Source organism: Lathyrus oleraceus, chromosome 7 (genome assembly GCF_024323335.1).
Source record: "Lathyrus oleraceus cultivar Zhongwan6 chromosome 7, CAAS_Psat_ZW6_1.0, whole genome shotgun sequence".
In the NCBI taxonomy this organism is placed as follows: domain Eukaryota; kingdom Viridiplantae; phylum Streptophyta; class Magnoliopsida; order Fabales; family Fabaceae; genus Lathyrus; species Lathyrus oleraceus.
The window spans coordinates 538,919,265-538,942,066 of NC_066585.1; the positions used below are offsets into that span (position 1 = coordinate 538,919,265).

Below are 22,802 nucleotides of genomic sequence, written 5' to 3' on the forward strand. Positions count from 1 at the left end.
AAAATGTATCAAATGTGAACACATGTGAAATAAGCCTAGGTCAAACAATATTTTTGCCATGCACAACTTTGACCAATAGGTCAAACAAATTCTAGAGTCAACAAGGAAGTCAACACAAAAATTTCCATATTTTTCTGAATTTTCTACAATTTTTTATGAATTTTTTAATGTGTTAATGATTTTTTTAAGAATTAATTAAAATTAAATAGAATTTACAATGGCATTTCTGTAATATTGCATGGCGGGGGCGGTAAACACAGAATTCGAATTTTCAAACGGAAAACAAGATCAAACAGCGTTTTGGCTTCGTCTTCATCTCAAACATTTCCAGATTTTCAAGAATTTGAAGAACACGAAATTTTCACTAAAATTAGCAAATGAGTAACCGTTCGAACCGTCTCAACCTCTACAATCCAAATACCAACCTATTGTAACCTAACAATTCCTATATCATGCGAATCGATCGATCTAGGGTTTGGACACAAAAATTCAAATCCAGATTTCGTGAGCTATGGTCATCTATTTCACAAACCAAACACATCACTGTAATCTACATAACATGACCTATAGAACGCACATAAGCATGGAGCAAATCATGAGATTCGAATTTTCTCAAACCTGGAAATGGCAGTGTTGTTCGCGTGGCCTTGGTGCTTAATTCCTTCAAACAGTTGCAGTAGAGGGATAAGGAAGATGATTAGAGGTGTTAGCTTCAATTGATGTTGCTTCTAGTGCTCAAAATTCGAATTCACCATTGGAGCACCTTGCTATGACAGTTGCAATTCCAAGTGTATTTGATGATGAAACACAAAAACAGATGGAGTAGAGATTGAGGCAAGATGAATGCGAAAAGAAATTCGCAAATTGATCCACAATTGGTGAAGATTGATGAATTTGAAGATTTGGTGTTCTTGAGGGTTTGAGAGAATTTGGAAAGGTTTCAGATCTAGATTTTGGTGAAATGATTTTCTGTTATGTTTTGGGAGTGATTAAGAATATATATGTGTGTTTAAACCAAGCTTAATCATCATCATTAGCTAATTGGAATTGTTAAGTGAAAGTGTAATTTCCAAGTGAGGGCAAAATGGAATTTCCATAGGACAGCTCATGCCACCTGTTTGACAGCTCACACAACATCCAAATGTCATGTGTGAGCTGTTTCCATTTGTCTCATGCTCATTGGATAGGCCAATCTCAATTTCACTATGTATTTGCATTTTGTCCATTTTTGCCATTTCATTTTTCAAACCAAATCTCAAATTACAAGCCTTAGGCATGAAGTGATGATTCCAACACATTTCAAATACCATTCATGAGGTGTTGCAAAAATCCCCACTCAAAAATTCCAATTATTTTGAAAGTTGGACAATTTTGCCCCTGGTCCATTTAACTGTCCAGTTGAAATTTGACTTTTTGCATTGACCACTTTCGAAAAAATCCAATTATGCACCATGAAAGTACATGTCAAATGGAGTTTGTGCATATAAAGAACTTGCAATTTGGACAAACCATGTGGAAATTATGGCCTCCTGATTATGGGTCATTTTTGAACTTCACTGAGCCCTAATTTTCCAACCATACATGGGATTTTCAAGTTCTTGGACTTTTTGGAAAGGTGAGAACAAGATCTACAACTTTCATGTTGAACAAATTTTCATTTGAAGCTTCCTTGGACACGTGGTCTTGAGGTCAAAAACTTTCCATTTTTGGAAACTTCAATTACAAGTCACTTTCTACTTTTGGCAATTTTTGTCCTGACTTGATTTTCTCCATTCTTGAGCTTTGAGATGTCATTTAACACTTGTTCCAACATGAATGAAGTGCATCCAACTCATCTCCACCTCCACATCCATCAGATCATGTACAGTTGACCACAGTTGACTTTTCATCTGATAGATAAATCTGGCAATGCATAGATCAATCTGAGCCCCAATCTTCAACTGAAATGGCTCAAGGGTGAAACCCTAGCTTCAATTAGCTCAATATAATCACATAATGAACCCCATAACCATCATAAACCCCATCTCCTGATTAAGCCCTGATTGGCCCAATGCAACTGATTAGGGTTGACCAGTGGTCAAAACCCTAATCTCAAGGAATCTTCTTCAATCTTCTGATGACATCCAACCATGATGATGATGATGTATTATTGCAATCAAGATGAAGACCAACATCCATTGAGAATCATGAAACCCTAATTCACTGCCCAATCCTCAGATGGCCAATGATCAGTCAATAAACCCTAGGCTTGCACTTTGACTTCCTCATCTTCTAATCAAGACTTGAGAGGATGGCTTGCACAATGTAACCACATGATATGCAATATGCAATGCCTAATGACCTAAAAATGTATGCAATATGTTAATGCTAGTCCCAAGAGAGGAGGGCAAATTTTGAGGTGTTACATTCATCACTAAGCAACAAATTGAAAAAACTATAAATGAATGATTCATATTATATGTAAATTGGTAACAGGTGAAATTATATAATCAAAGTCAATATTATTTGTATTCGGCATATTCACATTGTATTATGGTATATTATATGTAAATAAATTCAATAATTTTCTTCTCCATCACCAAATTTTAGGTTTCTTCATCACTAAGTAAAAACGTTAAAGGATTATAAATTAATGATTCATATTATATATAAATGGTTTATAAGATTAAATTACGTAATAAAGCTCAATTTTATTTGTATTCGAAATTTTCACAATGTATTATGGTATATTATATGTCAAAAAATTCAATATTTTTCTTCCTCATCACAAAAATTTAGGTTTCTTCATCACTAAGCAACAAAGTTAAAAAAACTATAAATGAATGATTCATATTAATTATAAATGGGTGAAAAGTGAAATTACATAATCATGATCAATATTATTTGTATTCTGCATATTCACATTGTATTATGGTATATTATATGTATATAAATTCAATAATTTTCTTCTCCATCACAAAATTTTTGGTTTCTTCATCACTAAGTAACAATGTTAAAGGACTATCAATTAATGATTCATACTATATATAAATGGTTTATAAGTGAAATTAAGTAATAAAGCTCAATTTTTTTTTCTATTTTCCATATTCACATTGTATTATGGTATATTATATGTAAAAAAAAATAATATTTTTGATTTCCATCACCAAATTTTAGGGTTCTTCATCACTAAGCAACAAATTGAAGAAACTATAAATGAATTATTCTTATTATATATAAATGGGTAACAAGTGGAATTACATAATCAAGATCATTATTATTTGTATTCGGCATATTCATATTGTATTATGGTATATTATATGTAAATAAATTCAATAATTTTCTTCTTCATCGCCAAATTTTAGGTTTCTTCATCACTAAGTAAGAACGTTAAAGGACTACAAATTAATGATTCATATTATATTAAAATGGTTTATAAGTGAAATTACGTAATAAAGCTCAATTTTGTTTGTATTTGTCATATTCACACTGTATTAAGGTATATTATTGGTAAAAAAAAAATATTTTCTTCTCCATCACCAAATTTTAGGTTTCTTCATCACTAAGAAACAAAGTGAAAAAAACTATAAATGAATGATTCATATTATGTATAAATGGTAAAAAATGAAATTACCTAATCAAGATCAATATTATTTGTATTCGCCATATTCACATTGTATTATGTTATATTATCTGTAAATAAATTTAATAATTTGCTTCTCCATCACAAAATTTTTGGTTTCTCCATCACTAAATTTTAGGTTTTTCAACACTAAGCAACAAAGTTAAAAAAAACTATAAATGAATGATTCATATATATATAAATGGGTAACAAGTGAAATTATATAATCAAGATCAATATTATTTGTATTCGGCATATTCACATTGTATAATGGTATATTATATGTAAATAAATTCAATAATTTTCTTCTCCATCACCAAATTTTAGGTTTTTTCATCACTAAGTAAAAACGTTTAAGGACTATAAATTAATGATTCATATTATATATATATATGGTTTGTAACTGAAATTACGTAATAAAGCGCAATTTTATTGGTATTCGAAATTTTCACCATGTATTATGGTATAGTAAATGTCAAAAAATTCAATATTTTTGTTCTCCATCACCAAAATATAGGTTTCTTCATCACTTAGCAGCAAAGTTAAAAAAACCCTATAAATGAATGATTCATATTATATATAAATGGGTAACAAGTTAAATTACATAATCAAGATCAATATTATTTGTATTTGGCATATTCACATTGTATTATGGTATATTATATGTAAATAAATACAATAATTTTATTTGAATTCGTAATATGGTATATTATATATATGGCATATTCACATTGTATTCACATTGTATCTCTGTTGGTATATTATGGCATATTCACATTGTATTATGGTATATTATATGTAAATCAATATTATATTATTTGTTTTCGGCATATTCACTAAGCAACAAAATGAAATACGTAATAAAGTTAAAGGACTATAAATTAATGATTCATATTATATATAAATGGTTTATAAGTGAAATTACGTAATAAAACTATATTTTATTTGAATTCGAAATTTTCACATTGTATTATGGTATATTATATGTAAAAAAAAATCAATATTTTTCTTCTCCATTACCAAATTTTAGGTGTTTCATCACTATGCAACAAATTTAAAAATCTATAAATGAATGATTCATATTCTATTTAAATGGGTAACAAGTGAAAATACATTATCAAGATCAATATTATTTGTATTCGCCATATTCACATTGTATTATGGTAAGAAGTGAAATTACATTATCAAGATCAATAATTTTCTTCTCTATCACCAAATTTTAGGTTTCTTCATCACTAAGTTACAACGTTAAAGGACTATAAATTAATGATTCATATTATATATAAATGGTTTATAAGGGAAATTACGTAATAAAGCTCAAATTTATTTGTATTCTGCATTTTCACACTGTATTATGGTATATTATATGTAAAAAATTCAATATTTTTCTTCTCCATCACCAAATTTTAGGTTTCTTCATCACTAAGCAACAAAGTTAAAAGAAAACTATAAATGAATGATCCATATTATAAATAAATAAGTAACAAGTGGAAACAACAAAGTTAGAAGAAACCTAAAATTTTGTTTCCTCATCACTAAGTAACAAAGTTAAAGGACTATAAATTAATGATTCATATTATATATAAATGGTTTATAAGGGAAATTACGTAATAAAGCTCAAATTTATTTGTATTCTGCATTTTCACACTGTATTATGGTATATTATATGTAAAAAATTCAATATTTTTCTTCTCCATCACCAAATTTTAGGTTTCTTCATCACTAAGCAACAAAGTTAGAAGAAAACTATAAATGAATGATCCATATTATAAATAAATAAGTAACAAGTGGAATTACATAATCACGATAAATATTATTTGTATTCGGCATATTCACAACAATATTACAACAAAATTTGGTGATGGAGAAGAAAATATTCGGCATATTATTTGTAAATTCACTTGTTACCCATTTATATATAATATGAATCATTCATTTATAGTTTTTTCATTTTGTTGCTTAGTGATGAAGAAACCTAAAATTTGGTGATGGAGAAGAAAAATATTGAATTTTTAGTCCTTTAACTTTGTTCTTAGTGATGAAGAAACCTAATATGAAGTGATGGAGAAGAAAAATATTGAATTTTTCTTGATTATGTAATTTCACTCGTTACCTATTTATATATAATATGAATCATTCATTTACAGTTTTTTTAAATTTGTTAATTAGTGATGAAAAACCTAAAAAAATTTGATGGAGACAAAAAATATTGAATTTTTTTTACACATAATATACCATAATACAATGTGAAAATTTCGAATACAAATAAAATTGAGTTTTATTATGTAATTTCACTTATAAACCATTTATAAATAATCTGAATCATTAATTTATAGTCCTTTAACGTTGTTACTTAGTGATGAAGAAACCTAAAATTTGGTGATGTAGAAGAAAATTATTGAATTTATTTACATAAAATATACCATAATACAATGTGAATATGCCGAATACAAATCATATTGATCTTGATTATACAATTTCACTTGTTACCCATTTATATATAATATGAACCATTCATTTATAGTTTTTTCACTTTGTTGCTTAGTGAAGAAGAAACCGAAAATTTGGTGATGGAGATGAAAAATATTTATTTTTTTTACATATAATATACCATAATACAGTGTGAATATGACAAATACAAATAAAATTGAGATTTATTATGTAATTTTACTTATAAACCATTTATATATAATATGAATCATTAATTTATAGTCCTTTAACGTTGTTACTTAGTGATGAAGAAACCTAAAATTTGGCGATAGAGAAGAAAATTATTGAATTTATTTATATATAATATACCATAATACAATGTGAATATGCCGAATACAAATAATATTGATCTTGATTATATAATTTCACTTGTTACCCATTTATATATAATATGAATCATTCATTTATTGTTTTTTCATTTTGTTGCTTAGTGATGAAGAAACCAAAAATTTGGTGATGGAGAAGAAAATTATTGTGTTTATTTACATATAATATAGCATAATACAATATGAATTTTCCGAATACAAATAATATTGATCTTGATTATGCAATTTCACTTGTTACCCATTTATATATAACATGAATCATTCATTTATAGTTTTTTCACTTTGTTGCTTAGTGATGAAGAAACCTAAAATTTTGTGATAGGGAAGAAAAATATTAATTTTTTTGTAGATATAATATACTATAATACAATGTAAATATGACAAATACAAATAATATTGAACTTTAATACGTAATTTCATTTATTAACCATTTATATATAAAATGAATCATTAATTTATAGTCTTTTAACTTTGTTACTTAGTGATGGAGAAACCTAAAATTTGGTGATGGAGAAGAAAATTATTGAATTTATTTACATAAAATTAACCATAATACAATGTGAATATGCCGAATACAAATAATATTGATCTTGATTATGTAATTTCACTTGTTACCCATTTATATATAATATGAATCATTCATTTATAGTTTTTTTTAACTTTGTTGCTTAGTGATGAAGAAACCTAAAATTTGGTGATGGAGATGAAAACTATTAATTTGTTTTACATTTAATATACTATAATACAATTTGAATATGTCGAATACAAATAAAATTGAGCTTTATTTCATAATTTCACTTATAAACCATTTATATATAATATGAATAATTAATTTATAGTTCTCTGACGTTGTTACTTATTGATGTAGAAACCTAAAATTTGGCGATGGAGAAGAAAATTATTGAATTTATTTACATATAATATACCATAATACAATGTAAATATGCCGAATACAAATAATAACAAGTGAAATTACATAATCAAGATAAATATTATTTGTATTCGGCATATTCACATTGTATTATGGTATATTTTATGTAAATAAATTCAATAATTTTCTTCTCCATCACCAAATTTTAGGTTTCTACATCACTAAGTAACAAAGTTAAAGAACTATAAATTAATGATTCATATAATATATAAATGGTTAATAACTGATGTAATACCCCGTATTTCCTTAAACACCTAAATTTCTATTAATTGAGGTCAACTGAGTTCCTATGTGCTCTAAAAGTTACCAATTGGGATAAATAGAGCAAATAGTGAGTCCAGGTTGACTTAATCAATATTATTGGGAACTGGCCTTTTATGAATTGGGACATTTTGGTAACACTAATAATTGGTCAATAGCTCCGGCAGAACAAATATTACAAGTGTGGTGTCACTTGAGATATTTGTCACTACCTGTAACCTTTTCTAACCACATGTTACTTGTGGTAATTGGTGACCACATGTTATTATCTCTTACCAATTACTTACCATAAGCCACTTCATTTTCTATGTATCAGAAAGAATAGAGAGAAAGAGGAAAGCTCAAGAGAGGAAAGGAAAAACAAGGTTAGTGGAGTAGAAGAAGAAGCTTGGAAAGAGCAAGAGCTTGGAACCAACACCATCATCTTCATCCTCATCTCATCTTCCACAACTTCTCCTCTTCAATTTCTTGAGGTGGGTTCTAGTTAGAAACTCTAGGTTTCTAGAAAAGTTAGGGTTGTAGAATATTAGACAAATCATGATAATCCATTCTATATAATGAATATGTTCTTGCTCTTGTTGACTTCCATGAACATGTGCTTTGTTGTGTTCTTATATTGGTTATGATAACATGATTTGTTATGGTTGTGGTGAAATGATTGGTTGTGATTATGACCTTGAAAATCCTTGTGATTGTGAGCTTGAAATCCTTGATTTATATGTGTATGAGAACATGTAATATGATGGGTTTTTGTTGGAAGAAGTAGTGGTAATTGTATAAATGGTAGAACAGAGGAAAATGATGTATGTGAGGTGAAATGAGAAAATGTGAGTGGATCAATCGATTGGCCTCTGTCAACCAATCCATTGACAGCCTTTGGTTTAGCAGAAAAATGGAATTTTCACAGGACCAATCGATTGACACTGAATGTCAATCGATTGCAGAGACTTGCTGTATATGAACAATGGAAATTTTTAACAGGACCAATCGATTGACACTCAGGATCAATCGATTGACACTCAGTAAATTTTGAAAAACAGAAATGTGAGAGGAACCAATCATTTGGGCTTCCCCAACCAATCGATTGACTCAAGTTAAAAACTTCAAAATCCATTTCTTAAGTATTTTTAAATGCATTCTTCCAACCATTAATCAATTATGATGCCATGCTTAAGTTGAATACATGTTAATAGTAAGAATAACATGATGAATATAGTAAGTTAACCTAGGATTGGTATTAGGTCTTGAGTGAGGTTCATGACTTATATAACATTGAACGACTATAATCATTCGTACGGAGCTTATATGGAGGTCGTGTACGAATTGTTGCCATGATTGATAACGAGACGCATTGTATGGAACATGCCATGTTATTATTGTGTATTGTGGTGAATGAAGTCACCTATGATTGATGAATTTTGTTATGGTTCGTGGAACCGATGATTGAAGAACCGATCATGTATTCAGAATGTGTGTTTTCTGTGATGGTACATATTTCTATTGGTATGCTTAGACGTGTAAGCATTGGGATGTGGGACCAATGATTCGAGCCTCAATTGGGTTTGGGCCCCAACCATGGCGGACATGGGGGAAAGGTGGACACCTATGTGGGTTAGAGTTTCATACAGTGAAAGATACCCTAGGTGGGTTAGAGTCCCATACGGGTGACGGTCGCTTGAACTGGGGATTAAGCCTCATAGATGGCCCAATATCCACCGCAAAAGTCGAATCATACGAGCATGCATGAACCGAGCCTGGCTTAGACGTAAGTCCGTTCAAGAATTGATGCGTCGTAATCTGAATAATGATCGTGGTTGAGTTATGAGAACTCAGATGCATGTTGCCATACAATTGTGAGTTAGTTCCCCATCGCTCAAGTCTTTGTTCCCTTGTTGACTTGAGTTGGATATGAGTTGAATATTAATTAGAAAACCCTGTAGAGCCGAGTGGACCCATAAGATAGGGAACCCACTGAGATTATTATCTCACCTCATGTTGTTGATTATTTTTCAGGTGGTTCTGAGCACGATAAGGGTAAGGGCAAGATAGAGTGATGTCTTGCTTACCTGAGGACCGATGGCTTTTCTTCCGCTGTGTAGATATTTTTGAGATCATTGTCTAATGATCTAGATCAGTAGTTTTATTTTGGGCACTCTTATGTACATTTATGCCATGTTGTGCTATTTTGGGCATGTATTTGTATATGTACTCGGTGCTGCTAGGCACTTATGTATTTCAGTACCAGTTTTACGCTATGTATAATATGTATTCTAGACATATATTAAATGTGGGTGTTATAGTTGGTATCAGAGCAGGTCGTATCCTCGACCTAGCCATGAAATATTATAAGTATTCCTTTCTGCCTCATATGTGGGTTGTCATCATTTTCCTTGGTGTTATATTCATAGTATTGAGCCTGATCAACTTAATCCTATTTATATGACATTCAAGATCATGGCTGACAGACGCAGAGGTCGTGGTAGACCCAGAACCCAGAATTCGGACTCTGAACTGCCAAGCAGTAGTGAAGGTTTTCAATGGCCTCAGTTTATGCAACAGATGCAACAACAATAGAGTCAATTCATGCAACAGATGATGCAGCAGTGGAATGGTGGTTTTCATCCTCAAGGAGTTCCACAGGTAGTTGCAGGTGGTAGTTTCCGAGATTTCTTCCGTATGAATCCTCCAGAATTCCATGGTGAGCTGAATCCTGTGAAGGCTCAGGAGTGGATAACCGGCATGGAAAGGATTTTTCGGATAGTGCATTGTAGTGAAGAAAATAAGGTTGTGTTTGCTTCTCACATGATGAAGGGTTCAACTGTGAGATGGTGGGAGAGTGCTTCGACTCTTATGACCAATCAAGGAATACCTAGAGATTGGGAGCATTTTAAGACTATTTTCTTGGATAAGTATTTTCCTAGTTCTTTGAGGACTCAAAAAGAGTTTGAATTTCAACAGCTCAGGCAGGGAACTATGTCAGTAGCTGCGTATGCTGAGAAGTTCAAAGATATGGCTGCGTATTCTAGACAAGCCGCGTACACACCTGATGAGAGGTGGAAGATTGATCAGTTTCGTTTTGGTCTGAGGGGTGAAATTTCTCATAGCGTTTCTCAAAGGGAATTCACTTTTTATGCTGAACTATTAAGACAATGTTATGTGGCTGAGAACAGTTTGAAGAAGGTTCAAGAAGAAAGGGATCAGTACAGGAGTGGGCAGAGAGACCAAGGAAGGCCAGGAAGCCAGTTCAGGCCTAAATCACAGGCTTTCAAGGGAAAACAGGTGCAACATGTAAGACCTAACCAACCTCCTCAATGTCAAGCATGTAAGAAGTATCATTTTGGAAGATGTATTGTAAGTGGAATTAGGTGTTTTACTTGTCAGAGGGAGGGGCACTTGTCTAGGGAATGCCCTCAGAATAAGAATCAGATGCAGGGGAGGAGTACCTGCCGAGTTTATAGCTTGTATGCAAGGAAGGCTAAGAGAAACAATGCCTTAATTGCTGGTACGTGTCTCGTCAATAATCATCCTTGTTTTGTATTATTTGATTGTGGGGAGACACACTCTTTTATATCAATTCGGTGCATGAAGCGTCTTGGCTTGCAAGCAATTCCCTTCTCTCCTCCTATGGTGGTTACTACCGCCATGGATGATGTGGTTGAGACACCGTTGATTTGTGAAAATTGTTCGCTCTCGGTGAATGGTAGAATTTTTCAGATTGATCTTATTTGTTTACCACTTAAGAAGGTTGATGTGGTTTTGGGGATGGATTGGATTTCCGCCAACTCGGTGTTTATTGGTTGTGAAGAGAAGTTGATTATCATTCCATCTAGTGAAGCTACTCCAAAGGATGTGCTAACTACAATCTTGTAAGGTACGGTTGGCATGGTTAATTTCTTATTTGAGAATGAAAAGTCAGTTCTCTTGGTTCTTACCAAGGAATCTAGCGATAATCTGAGTGTTACACAAATCCCTGTTGTTTGTGAATTTCCGGAAGTTTTTCCTGAGGATGTCTCCTCTCTTCCTCCTGAAAGGGAAGTGGAATTCTCTATTGATCTGATACCTGGGACGGCTCCAATCTCCGTCTCTCCGTATCGCATGGCGCCACTAGAGTTGAGAGAGCTGAAGAATCAATTGGAAGAGTTGTTGACCAAGCATTTTATCCGACCTAGTGTCTCACCATGGGGAGCTCCAGTGTTATTAGTAAATAAGAAGGAAGGTAGTATGCGGTTGTGTATTGATTATCGCCAGTTGAATAAAGTTACCATCAAGAACAAGTACCATTTGTCGTGGATAGACGATTTATTAGATCAGTTGAAAGGAGCCTGCTTGTTCTCGAAGATTGATCTACGATCGGGCTATCATCAAATAAGAGTTAAGAGTTCAGATGTACCAAAGACCACATTTAGAACCCGATATGGCCATTATGAGTTCCTTGTAATGTTGTTTGGTGTAACGAATGCCCCAACTGTTTTCATGGACTATATGAATCGGATATTCCAACCCTACTTGGACTAGTTCGTGGTGATCTTTATTGATGACATTCTTATTTATTCTCGTACTCCTCAAGAGCACGGAGAGCACCTAAGGATTGTTCTATCAGTACTGCAAGAGAAACGACTTTTTGCCAAGTTAAGTAAGTGTGAATTTTGGATGAACGAAGTGAGGTTTCTTGGTCATGTAATATCACACGGAGGAGTATCGGTGGATCCATCTAAAGTTGAAGCAGTTATTAATTGGGGAAGACCGAAGAATGCTTCCAAAGTCAGAAGTTTCTTAGGTTTGGCAGGTTACTATAGAAGGTTTATAAAGGGATTTTCGCAGATAGCATTACCAATGACTAGACTTACCCGAAAGGAAATTTCTTTCAAATGGGATTCGAAATGTGAGAAGAGTTTTATGAGTTTGAAGGAGAAGCTAACAAATGCTCCTGTTTTAATCATCCTTGATCCTAGTAAGTCCTATGAAGTATTTTGTGATGCCTCTAAGAAAGGATTAGGAGGGGTGTTAATGCAAAGTGGTCAAGTTGTAGCCTATGCCTCTCGTCAGTTGAAGCCTCATGAAGAGAACTACCCGACTCATGATCTTGAATTGGCTGTTGTTGTCTTTGCATTGAAAGTTTGGAGACATTACTTGTATGGGGTGCATTTTAAGATGTTTAGTGATCACAAGAGTTTGAAATACTTATTTGACCAGAAGGAGTTAAATATGAAACAGAGGAGATGGATGGAATATTTGAAGGACTTTGATTTTGAGCTTAAGTATCACCCGGGGAAGGCGAATAAGGTTGCGGATGCCTTAAGTCAGAAAGAGATACACAAAGATGAGTTGATGATGTTGGAATACGCATTGTTGGAAAGGTTCTGAGATCTTAATCTTCAGTTTAGTTGGACGCATGATGGTGTGATAATGGGAAATTTGAATGTTACTTCTAACCTAAGGGAAGCGATCCGACAAAGACAGATGATAGATGAGAAATTGCAAGAGATGTCGACTCAACCAGGTTTCACTCAGTCACCAGATAGAGTCATTCTGTTTAATCAAAGGATTTGTGTTCCGGATGATGTCGAGCTGAAAAGGAAAGTTTTGGAGGAAGCTCACAAAGGGGCGTTTACTATACATCCAGGTTCATCGAAGATGTATCAAGACTTTAAGAAGGACTATTGGTGGCCTGGGATGAAAAGGGATTTCGTAGAGTATGTGTCAGAATGTATTGTATGCCAACAAGTAAAGATTGAACATCAGAAGCCAGGTGGTTTATTGCGGCCTTTAGAGATTCCGGTTTGGAAATGGGATAGTATTTCAATGGATTTTGCGGTAGGGTTACCTCGGACCCAAGGTGGTTATGATTCAATTTGGGTGATTGTGGACCGGTTGACTAAGTCCGCGCACTTCTTGGTCGTGAAGACTACTTACAAGGCAAGTCATCTTGCACGGTTGTTCATTTCAGAAATTGTTAGGTTGCACGGTGTTCCTACTAGCCTTGTGTCCGATAGAGACCCAAAGTTTACTTCAAGGTTTTGGAGAGCATTCCAACAAGCTATGGGATCGAGATTGTGTTTGAGTACCTCTAATCATCCTCAGACAGATGGTCAGACTGAACGGACAATACAGACACTGGAAGATATGTTAAGAGCTTGTGTACTTGAAAGTGGAGAGAATTGGAAGGAGCTTTTACCATTGATTGAATTCGCATATAACAATAGTTATCATGCAAGTATTGGGATGGATCCTTATGAAGCTTTGTATGGACGGAAATGTAGAACACCTTTATGTTGGACAGAAGTTGGCGAAGAAAGGATCTTAGGACCGGGGATTATTCAAGAGACAACGGAAAATATAAGGATGGTCCATGATAAGATAAAGAAAGCACAAGATCGCCAAAATAGCTATGCGGATCACAGGAGAAGACCATTGGAATTTGATGAAGGTCACCATGTATTTTTGAAGGTAACTCTGAGGTTGAGACTGAAAGGACCGTTTAAGTCACGGAAGCTAAGTCCGAGATACATAGGGCCATACCGGATTATAGAGATAATTGGAGAAGTAGCCTACAAATTAGCCTTACCACCTTCTCTATTAGAAATGCATGATGTTTTTCACGTATCTCAACTCCGGAAGTTCATTCCAGATTCTCTTCAACCTATTCTTCCAGATTCAGTAGAAGTAGAAGCAGATCTAACTTTCGAACCTCTACCAAGTCGCATTAAAGGATGAGAAGTTAAGGTGTTAAGGAATAAGGAGATTCCTCTTGTTAAGGTTCAGTGGGATGAATCACACCCAGGAGACGCCACCTGGGAACTAGAGTCAGAAATGTGAGAAGCTTACCCTCATCTCTTCCAGGTAATATTTAAATTCGAGGACGGATTTTATTTAAGGGAGGATGTAATACCCCGTATTTCCTTAAACACCTAAATTTCTATTAATTGAGGTCAACTGAGTTCCTATGTGCTCTAAAAGTTACCAATTGGGATAAATAGAGCAAATAGTGAGTCCAGGTTGACTTAATCAATATTATTGGGAACTGGCCTTTTATGAATTGGGACATTTTGGTAACACTAATAATTGGTCAATAGCTCCGGCAGAACAAATATTACAAGTGTGGTGTCACTTGAGATATTTGTCACTACCTGTAACCTTTTCTAACCACATGTTACTTGTGGTAATTGGTGACCACATGTTATTATCTCTTACCAATTACTTACCATAAGCCACTTCATTTTCTATGTATCAGAAAGAATAGAGAGAAAGAGGAAAGCTCAAGAGAGGAAAGGAAAAACAAGGTTAGTGGAGTAGAAGAAGAAGCTTGGAAAGAGCAAGAGCTTGGAACCAACACCATCATCTTCATCCTCATCTCATCTTCCACAACTTCTCCTCTTCAATTTCTTGAGGTGGGTTCTAGTTAGAAACTCTAGGTTTCTAGAAAAGTTAGGGTTGTAGAATATTAGACAAATCATGATAATCCATTCTATATAATGAATATGTTCTTGCTCTTGTTGACTTCCATGAACATGTGCTTTGTTGTGTTCTTATATTGGTTATGATAACATGATTTGTTATGGTTGTGGTGAAATGATTGGTTATGATTATGACCTTGAAAATCCTTGTGATTGTGAGCTTGAAATCCTTGATTTATATGTGTATGAGAACATGTAATATGATGGGTTGTTGTTGGAAGAAGTAGTGGTAATTGTAGAAATGGTAGAACAGAGGAAAGTGGTGTTTGTGAGGTGAAATGAGAAAATGTGAGTGGATCAATCAATTGGCCTCTGTCAACCAATCGATTAACAGCCTTTGGTTTAGCAGAAAAATGGAATTTTCACAGGACCAATCGATTGACATTGCATGTCAATCGATTGCATAGACTTGTTGTATATGAACAGTGGAAATTTTTAACAGGACCAATCGATTGACACTCAGGATCAATCGATTGAAACTCAGTAAATTTTGAAAAACAGAAATGTGAGAGGAACCAATCGATTGGGCTTCCCCAACCAATCGATTGACTCAAGTTAAAAACTTCAAAATCCATTTCTTAAGTATTTTTAAATGCATTCTTCCAACCATTAATCAATTATGATGCCATGCTTAAGTTGAATACATGTTAATAGTGAGAATAACATGATGAATATAATAAGTTAACCTAGGATTGGTATTAGGTCTTGAGTGAGGTTCATGACTTAGATAACATTGAATGACGTTAATCATTCGTACGACGCTTATATGGAGGTCGTGTACGAATTGTTGCCATGATTGATAACGAGACACATTGTATGGAATATGCCATGTTATTGTTGTGTATTGTGGTGAATGAAGTCACCTATGATTGATGAGTTTTGTTATGGTTCATGGAACCGATGATTGTAGAACTGATCATGTATTCAGAATGTGTGTTTTCTGTGATGGTACACATCTCTATTGGTATGCTTAGACATGTAAGCATTGGGATGTGGGACCAATGATTCGAGCCTCAATTGGGTTTGAGCCCCAACCATGGCGGACATGGGGGAAAGGTGGACACCTATGTGGGTTAGAGTTTCATACAGTGAAAGATACCCTAGGTGGGTTAGAGTCCCATACGGGTGACGGTCGCTTGAACTGGGGATTAAGCCTCATAGAGGACCCAATATCCACCGTGAAAGTCGAATCATACGAGCATGCATGAACCGGGCCTGGATTAGAGGTAAGTCCGTTTGGGAATTGATACGTTATGATCTGAATAATGATCATGGTTGAGTTATGAGAACTCAGATGCATGTTGCCATACAATTGCGAGTTAGTTCCCCATCGCTCAAGTCTTTGTTCCCTTGTTGACTTGAGTTGGATATGAGTTGAATATCGATTAAAAAACCCTGTAGAGCCGAGTGGACCCATAAGATAGGGAACCCATTGAGATTATTATCTCACCCCATGTTGTTGATTATTTTTTAGGTGGTTCTGAGCAGGATAAGGGTAAGGGCAAGATAGAGTGATGTCTTGCTTACCTGAGGACCGGTGGCTTTTCTTCCGCTGTGTAGATATTTTTGAGATCATTTCCTAATGATCTAGATCAGTAGTTTTATTTTGGGCACTCTTATGTACATTTTATGCCATGTTGTGCTATTTTAGGCATGTATTTGTATATGTACTCAGTGCTGCTAGGCACTTATGTATTTCAATACCAGTTTTACACTATGTATAATATGTATTCTAGACATATATTATATGTGGGTGTTACAACTGAAATTACGTATTAAACTTCAATATTATTTGTATTCATCATATTCACATTGTATTATAGTATATTAGATGTACAAAAAAAAAATTAATATTTTTCTTCTCTATTACCAAATTTTAGGTTTCTTCATCACTAAGCAACAAAGTGAAAAAACTATAAATGAATGATTCATATTATATATAAATCGGTAACAAGTGAAATTACATAATCAAGACCAATATTATTTGTATTCGGCAAATTCAAATTGTATTATGCTATATTATATGTAAATAAATACAATAATTTTCTTCTCCATCACCAAATTTTAGGTTTCCTCCTCACTAAGTAACAAAGTTAAAGGTTTTACATTGTATTATGCTATATTATAAGTGAAATTACGTAATAAAACTCAACTTTATTTGTATTCGAAATTTTCACATTGTATTATGCTATATTATATGTAAAAAAATTCAATAGTTTTCGTCTCCATCACAAAATTTTAGGTTTTTCATCACTAATTAACAAATTTAGAAAAACTATAACTGAATGGTTCATATTATATATAAATGAGTAACAAGTGAAATTACATATTCAAGATCAATATTATTTTTATTCGGCATATTCACATTGTATTATGGTATATAATATGTAAATAAATTCAATAATTTTCTTCTACATCACCAAATTTTAGGTTTCTTCATCACTAAGTAAAAACGTTAAAGGAATATAAATTAATGATTCATATTATATATACATGGTTTATAAGTGAAATTACGTAATAAAACTCAATTTTATTTGTATTCTAAATATTTACATTGTATTATGGTATATTTATATGAAAAAAAAATCAATATTTTTCTTCTCCATCACTAAATTTTAGGTTTTTCATCACTAAGCAACAAATTTAAAAAACTATAAATGAATGATTCATATTATATATAAATGGGTAACAAGTGAAATTACATAATCAAGATCAATTTTATTTTTATTCGTCATATTCCCATTGTATTATGGTATATTATATGTAAATAAATTCAATAATTTTCTTCTCCATTGCCAAATTTTAGGTTTTTTCATCACTAAGTAACAAAGTTAAAGGACTATAAATTAATGATTCATATTATAGATATATTGTTTATAAGTGAAATTACGTAATAAAGCTCAATTTTACTTGTATTCGGAATTTTCACATTGTATTATGGTATATTATATGTAGAGAAATTCAATATTTTTTTTCTCCATCACCAAATTTTAGGTTTATTTATCACTAAGTAAAATAATTAAAGGACTATAAATTAATGATTCATATTATATATAAATGGTTTATAAGCTAAATTACGTAATAAAACTCAATTTTATTTGTATTCGAAAATTTCACGTTGTATTATGGTATATTATATGTAAAAAAAACTTCAATATTTTTCTTCTCCTTCACCAAATTTTAGGTTTCTTCATCACTAAATAACAAAGTTAAAGAACTATAAATTAATTATTCACATAATATATATATATGGATTATAAGTGAAAAAATTCAATATTTATGGTATATTTATGTAAAAAAAACTTCACATTGTATTATGGTATATTTATGTAAAAAAATTCACATTGTATTATGGTATATTTATGTAAAAAAAATCACATTGTATTATGGTATATTTATGTAAAAAAATTCACATTGTATTCGAAATTTTCACATTGTATCATGGTATATTTATGTAAAAAAATGCAATATTTTTCTTCTCCATTACCAAAATTTGGGTTTTTCATCACTAAGCAACAAATTTAAAAAAACTATAAATGAATGACTCATATTATATATAAAGGGGTAACAAGTGAAATTACATAATCAAGATCAATATTATTTGTATTCGGCATATTCACATTGTATTATGGTATATTATATGTAAATAAATTCAATAATTTTCATCTCCATCACTAAAATTTAGGTTTCTTCAACACTAAGTAACAACGTTAAAGGACTATAAATTAATGATTCATATTATATATAAATGGTTTATAAGGGAAATTACGTAATAAATCTCAATTTTATTTGTATTCGGCATTTTCACTCTGTATTATGCTATTTTATATGTAAAAAATTCAATATTTTTCTTCTCCATCACCAAATTTTAGGTTTCTTCATCACTAAGCAATAAAGTTAGAAAAAACTATAAATGAATGATTCATATTATAAATAAATAAGTAACAAGTGAAATTACATAATCAAGATCAATATTATTTATATTCGGCATATTCACATTGTATTATGGTATATTATATGTAAATAAATTCAATAATTTTCTTCTCCATCGCCTAATTTTAGGTTTCTTCATCAATAAGTAACAATGTTAGAGAACTATAAATTAATGATTCATATTATATATAAATGGTTTATAAGTGAAATTACGAAATAAAGCTCAATTTTATTTGTATTCGGCATTTTCAAATTGTATTATGTTATATTATATGTAAAACAATTCAATATTTTTATTCTCCATCACCAAAGTTAAGGTTTCTTCATCACTAAGCAACAAAGTACAAAAAACTATAAATGAATGATTCATATTATATATAAATGGGTAACAAGTGAAATTACATAATCAAGATCAATATTATTTGTATTCGGCATATTCACATTGTATTATGGTATATTAAATGTAAAAAAAATCAATAATTTTTTTTCCATCACCAAATTTTAGGTTTCTTCATCACTAACCAACAACGTTAAAAAAACTATAAATGAATGATTCATATTATATATAAATGGGTAACAAGTGAAATTACATAATCAAGATCAATATTAGTTGTATTTAGCAAATTCAAATTGTATTATGCTATATTATATGTAAATAAATACAATAATTTTCTTCTCCATCACCAAATTTTAGGTTTCTTCATCACTAAGTAACAAAGTTAAAGGACTATAAACTAATTATTCATATTATATATAAATGGTTTATAAGTGAAATTACATAATAAAGCTTAAATTTTTTTGTATTTGTCATATTCACACTGTCTTATGGTTTATTATGTAAAAAAAAAATATTTTTCATCTCCATCACCAAATTTTAGGTTTCTTCATCACTAAGCAACAAATTGAAAAAACTATAAGTGAATGGTTCATATTATTTATAAATGGGTAACAAGTGAAATTACATAATCAAGATCAGTATTATTTGTATTCGGCATATTCACATTGTATTATGGTATATTGTATGTAAATAAATTCAATAATTTGCTTCTACATCCCCAAATTTTAGGTTTCTTCATTACTAAGTAACAAAGTTAATGGACTATAAATTAATGATTCATATTATATATAAATGGTTTATAAGTGAAATTACTTAATAAAGCTCAAATTTATTTGTATTTTTCATATTCACACTGTATTAAGGTATATTACATGTAAAAAAATTAATATAAATGTAACAACGATAAAGGACTATAAATTAATTATTCATATTATATTAAAAAGTAACAACGATATTATATTAAAAAGTAACAACGATAAAGGAGTATAAATTAATTATTCATATTATATATAAATGGTTTATAAGTGAAATTACGTAATAAAACACAATTTTATTTGTATTCAAAATTTTCACATTGTATTATGGTATATTATATGTAAAAAAAATTCAATATTTATCGTCTCCATCACAAAATTTGAGGTTTTTCATCACTAATTAACAAATCTAAAAAAACTATAAATGAATGATTCATATTATATATAAATGGGTAACAAGTGAAATTACAAAATCAAGATCAATATTATTTTTATTCGGCATATTCACATTGTATTATGGTATATTATATGTAAATAAATTCAATAATTTTCTTCTCTATCGCCAAATTTTAGGTTTCTTCATCACTAAGTAACAACGTTAAAGGACTATAAATTAATGATTCATACTATACATATATATATATGGTTTATAAGTGAAATTACGTAATAAAGCTCAATTTTATTTGGATTGGGCATTTTCACATTGTATTATGGTATATTATGTGTACAAAATATTCTAAATTTTTTTTCTCCATCACCAAAATTTACGTTTCTTCATCACTAAGTACCAATTTTATTTGTATTTGTCATATTCACACTGTATTATGGTATATTATATGTAAACAAATTTAAAGTTTTCTTCTCCATCACCCAATTTTAGGTTTCTTCAACACTAAGCAACAAAGTGAAAAACTATAAATGAACTATTCATATTATATATAAATGGGTAACAAGTGAAATTACATAATCAAGATCAATATCATTTGCATTCGGCATATTCACATTCTATTATGGTATATTATATTTAAATAAATTTAATAATTTTCTTCTCCATCACCAAATTTTAGGTTTCTTCATCACTAAGCAACAAAATGAAAAAACTATAAATGAATGATTCATATTATATATAAATGGGTAACAAGTGAAATTACATAATCAAGATCAATATTATTTTTATTTGGAATATTCACATTGTATTATGGTATATTATATGTAAATAAATTCAATAATTTTCTTCTCCATCACCAAATTTTAGGTTTCTTCATCACTAAGTAACAATGTTAAAGAACTATAAATTAATGATTCATATAATATATAAATGGTTAATAACTGAAATTACGTATTAAAGTTCAATATTATTTGTATTCGTCATATTCACATTGTATTATAGTATATTATATGTAGAAAAAAAAATATTTTTCTTCCCTATTACCAAATTTTAGGTTTCTTCATCACTAAGCAACAAAGTTAAAAAAACTATAAATGAATGATTCATATTATATATAAATGGCTAACAAGTGAAATTACATAATCAAGATAAATATTATTTTTTTTCGGCATATTCACATCGTATTATGGTATATTTTATGTAAATAAATTCAATATTTTTCTTCTCTATTACCAAATTTTAGGTTTCTTCATCTCTAAGCAACAAAGAGAAAAAACTATAAATGAATGATTCATATTATATATAGATCGGTAACAAGTGAAATTACATAATCAAGATCATATTATTCGTATTCGGCAAATTAAAATTGTTTTATGCTATATTATATGTAAATAAATATAATAACTTTCTTCTCCATCACCAAATTTTAGGTTTCCTACTCACTAAGTAACAAAGTTAAAGGACTATAAATTAATAATTCATATTATATATAAATGGTTTATAAGTCAAATTACATAATAAAGCTCAATTGTATTTGTATTCGGCATAATCAAATTATATTACGGTATATTATATGTAAATAAATTCAATAATTTTCTTCTCCATCACCAAATTTTAGGTGTTTTCATCACTAAGTAACAACGTTAAAGGACTATTAATTAATGATTCATATTATATATAAATGTTTTATATCGCAAATTACATAATAAAGCTCAATTTTATTTGTATTCGGCATTTTCACATTGTATTATGGTATTTTATATTTAAATAAAGTCAATAATTTTCTTCTCCATCGCCAAATTTTAGGTGTCTCCATCACTAATTGACAAAGTTAAAAAAAAAACTATAAATGAATGATTCATATTAGATATAAATGGGTAACAAGTGAAATTAGATAATCAAGATCAATACTACTTGTATTCGTCATATTCACATTGTATTATGGTACATTATATGTAAATAAATTCAATAATTTTCTTCTCAATCACCAAATTTTAGGTTTCTTCATCACTAAGTAACAAAGTTAAAGGACTATAAATTAAAGATTCATATTATATCTAAATGGTTTATAAGTGAAATTATGCAATAAAGATTAATTTTATTTGTATTTGTCATATTCACACTGTATTATGGTATATTATATGTAAAAAAAATTAATATTTTGTTCTCTATCACCAAATTTTAGGTTTCTTCATTCTTAAGCAACAAAGTGAAAAAACTATAAATGAATGATTCATATTATATATAAATGGGTAACAAGTGAAATTACATAATCAAGATCAATATTATTTGTAATCGGCGAATTCACATTGTATTATTCTATATT

At 30.6% G+C, this 22,802-nt stretch overlaps 1 protein-coding gene across 1 annotated transcript; it reads left to right on the forward strand.

Annotated features, from left to right (window-relative positions):
- Positions 1–10,192: 10,192 nt before the first annotated feature.
- LOC127104861 (uncharacterized) lies at positions 10,193–11,479 on the forward strand. The gene has a single exon (XM_051042007.1). The coding sequence runs from the start codon at positions 10,193–10,195 to the stop codon at positions 11,477–11,479; it is 1,287 nt and encodes a 428-aa protein (XP_050897964.1).
- Positions 11,480–22,802: the final 11,323 nt, after the last annotated feature.

Excerpts from the sequence above, each read along its gene's own strand:
- LOC127104861 (XM_051042007.1), top strand. The coding sequence starts at position 10,193 with ATGCAACAGATGATGCAGCAGTGGAATGGTGGTTTTCATCCTCAAGGA.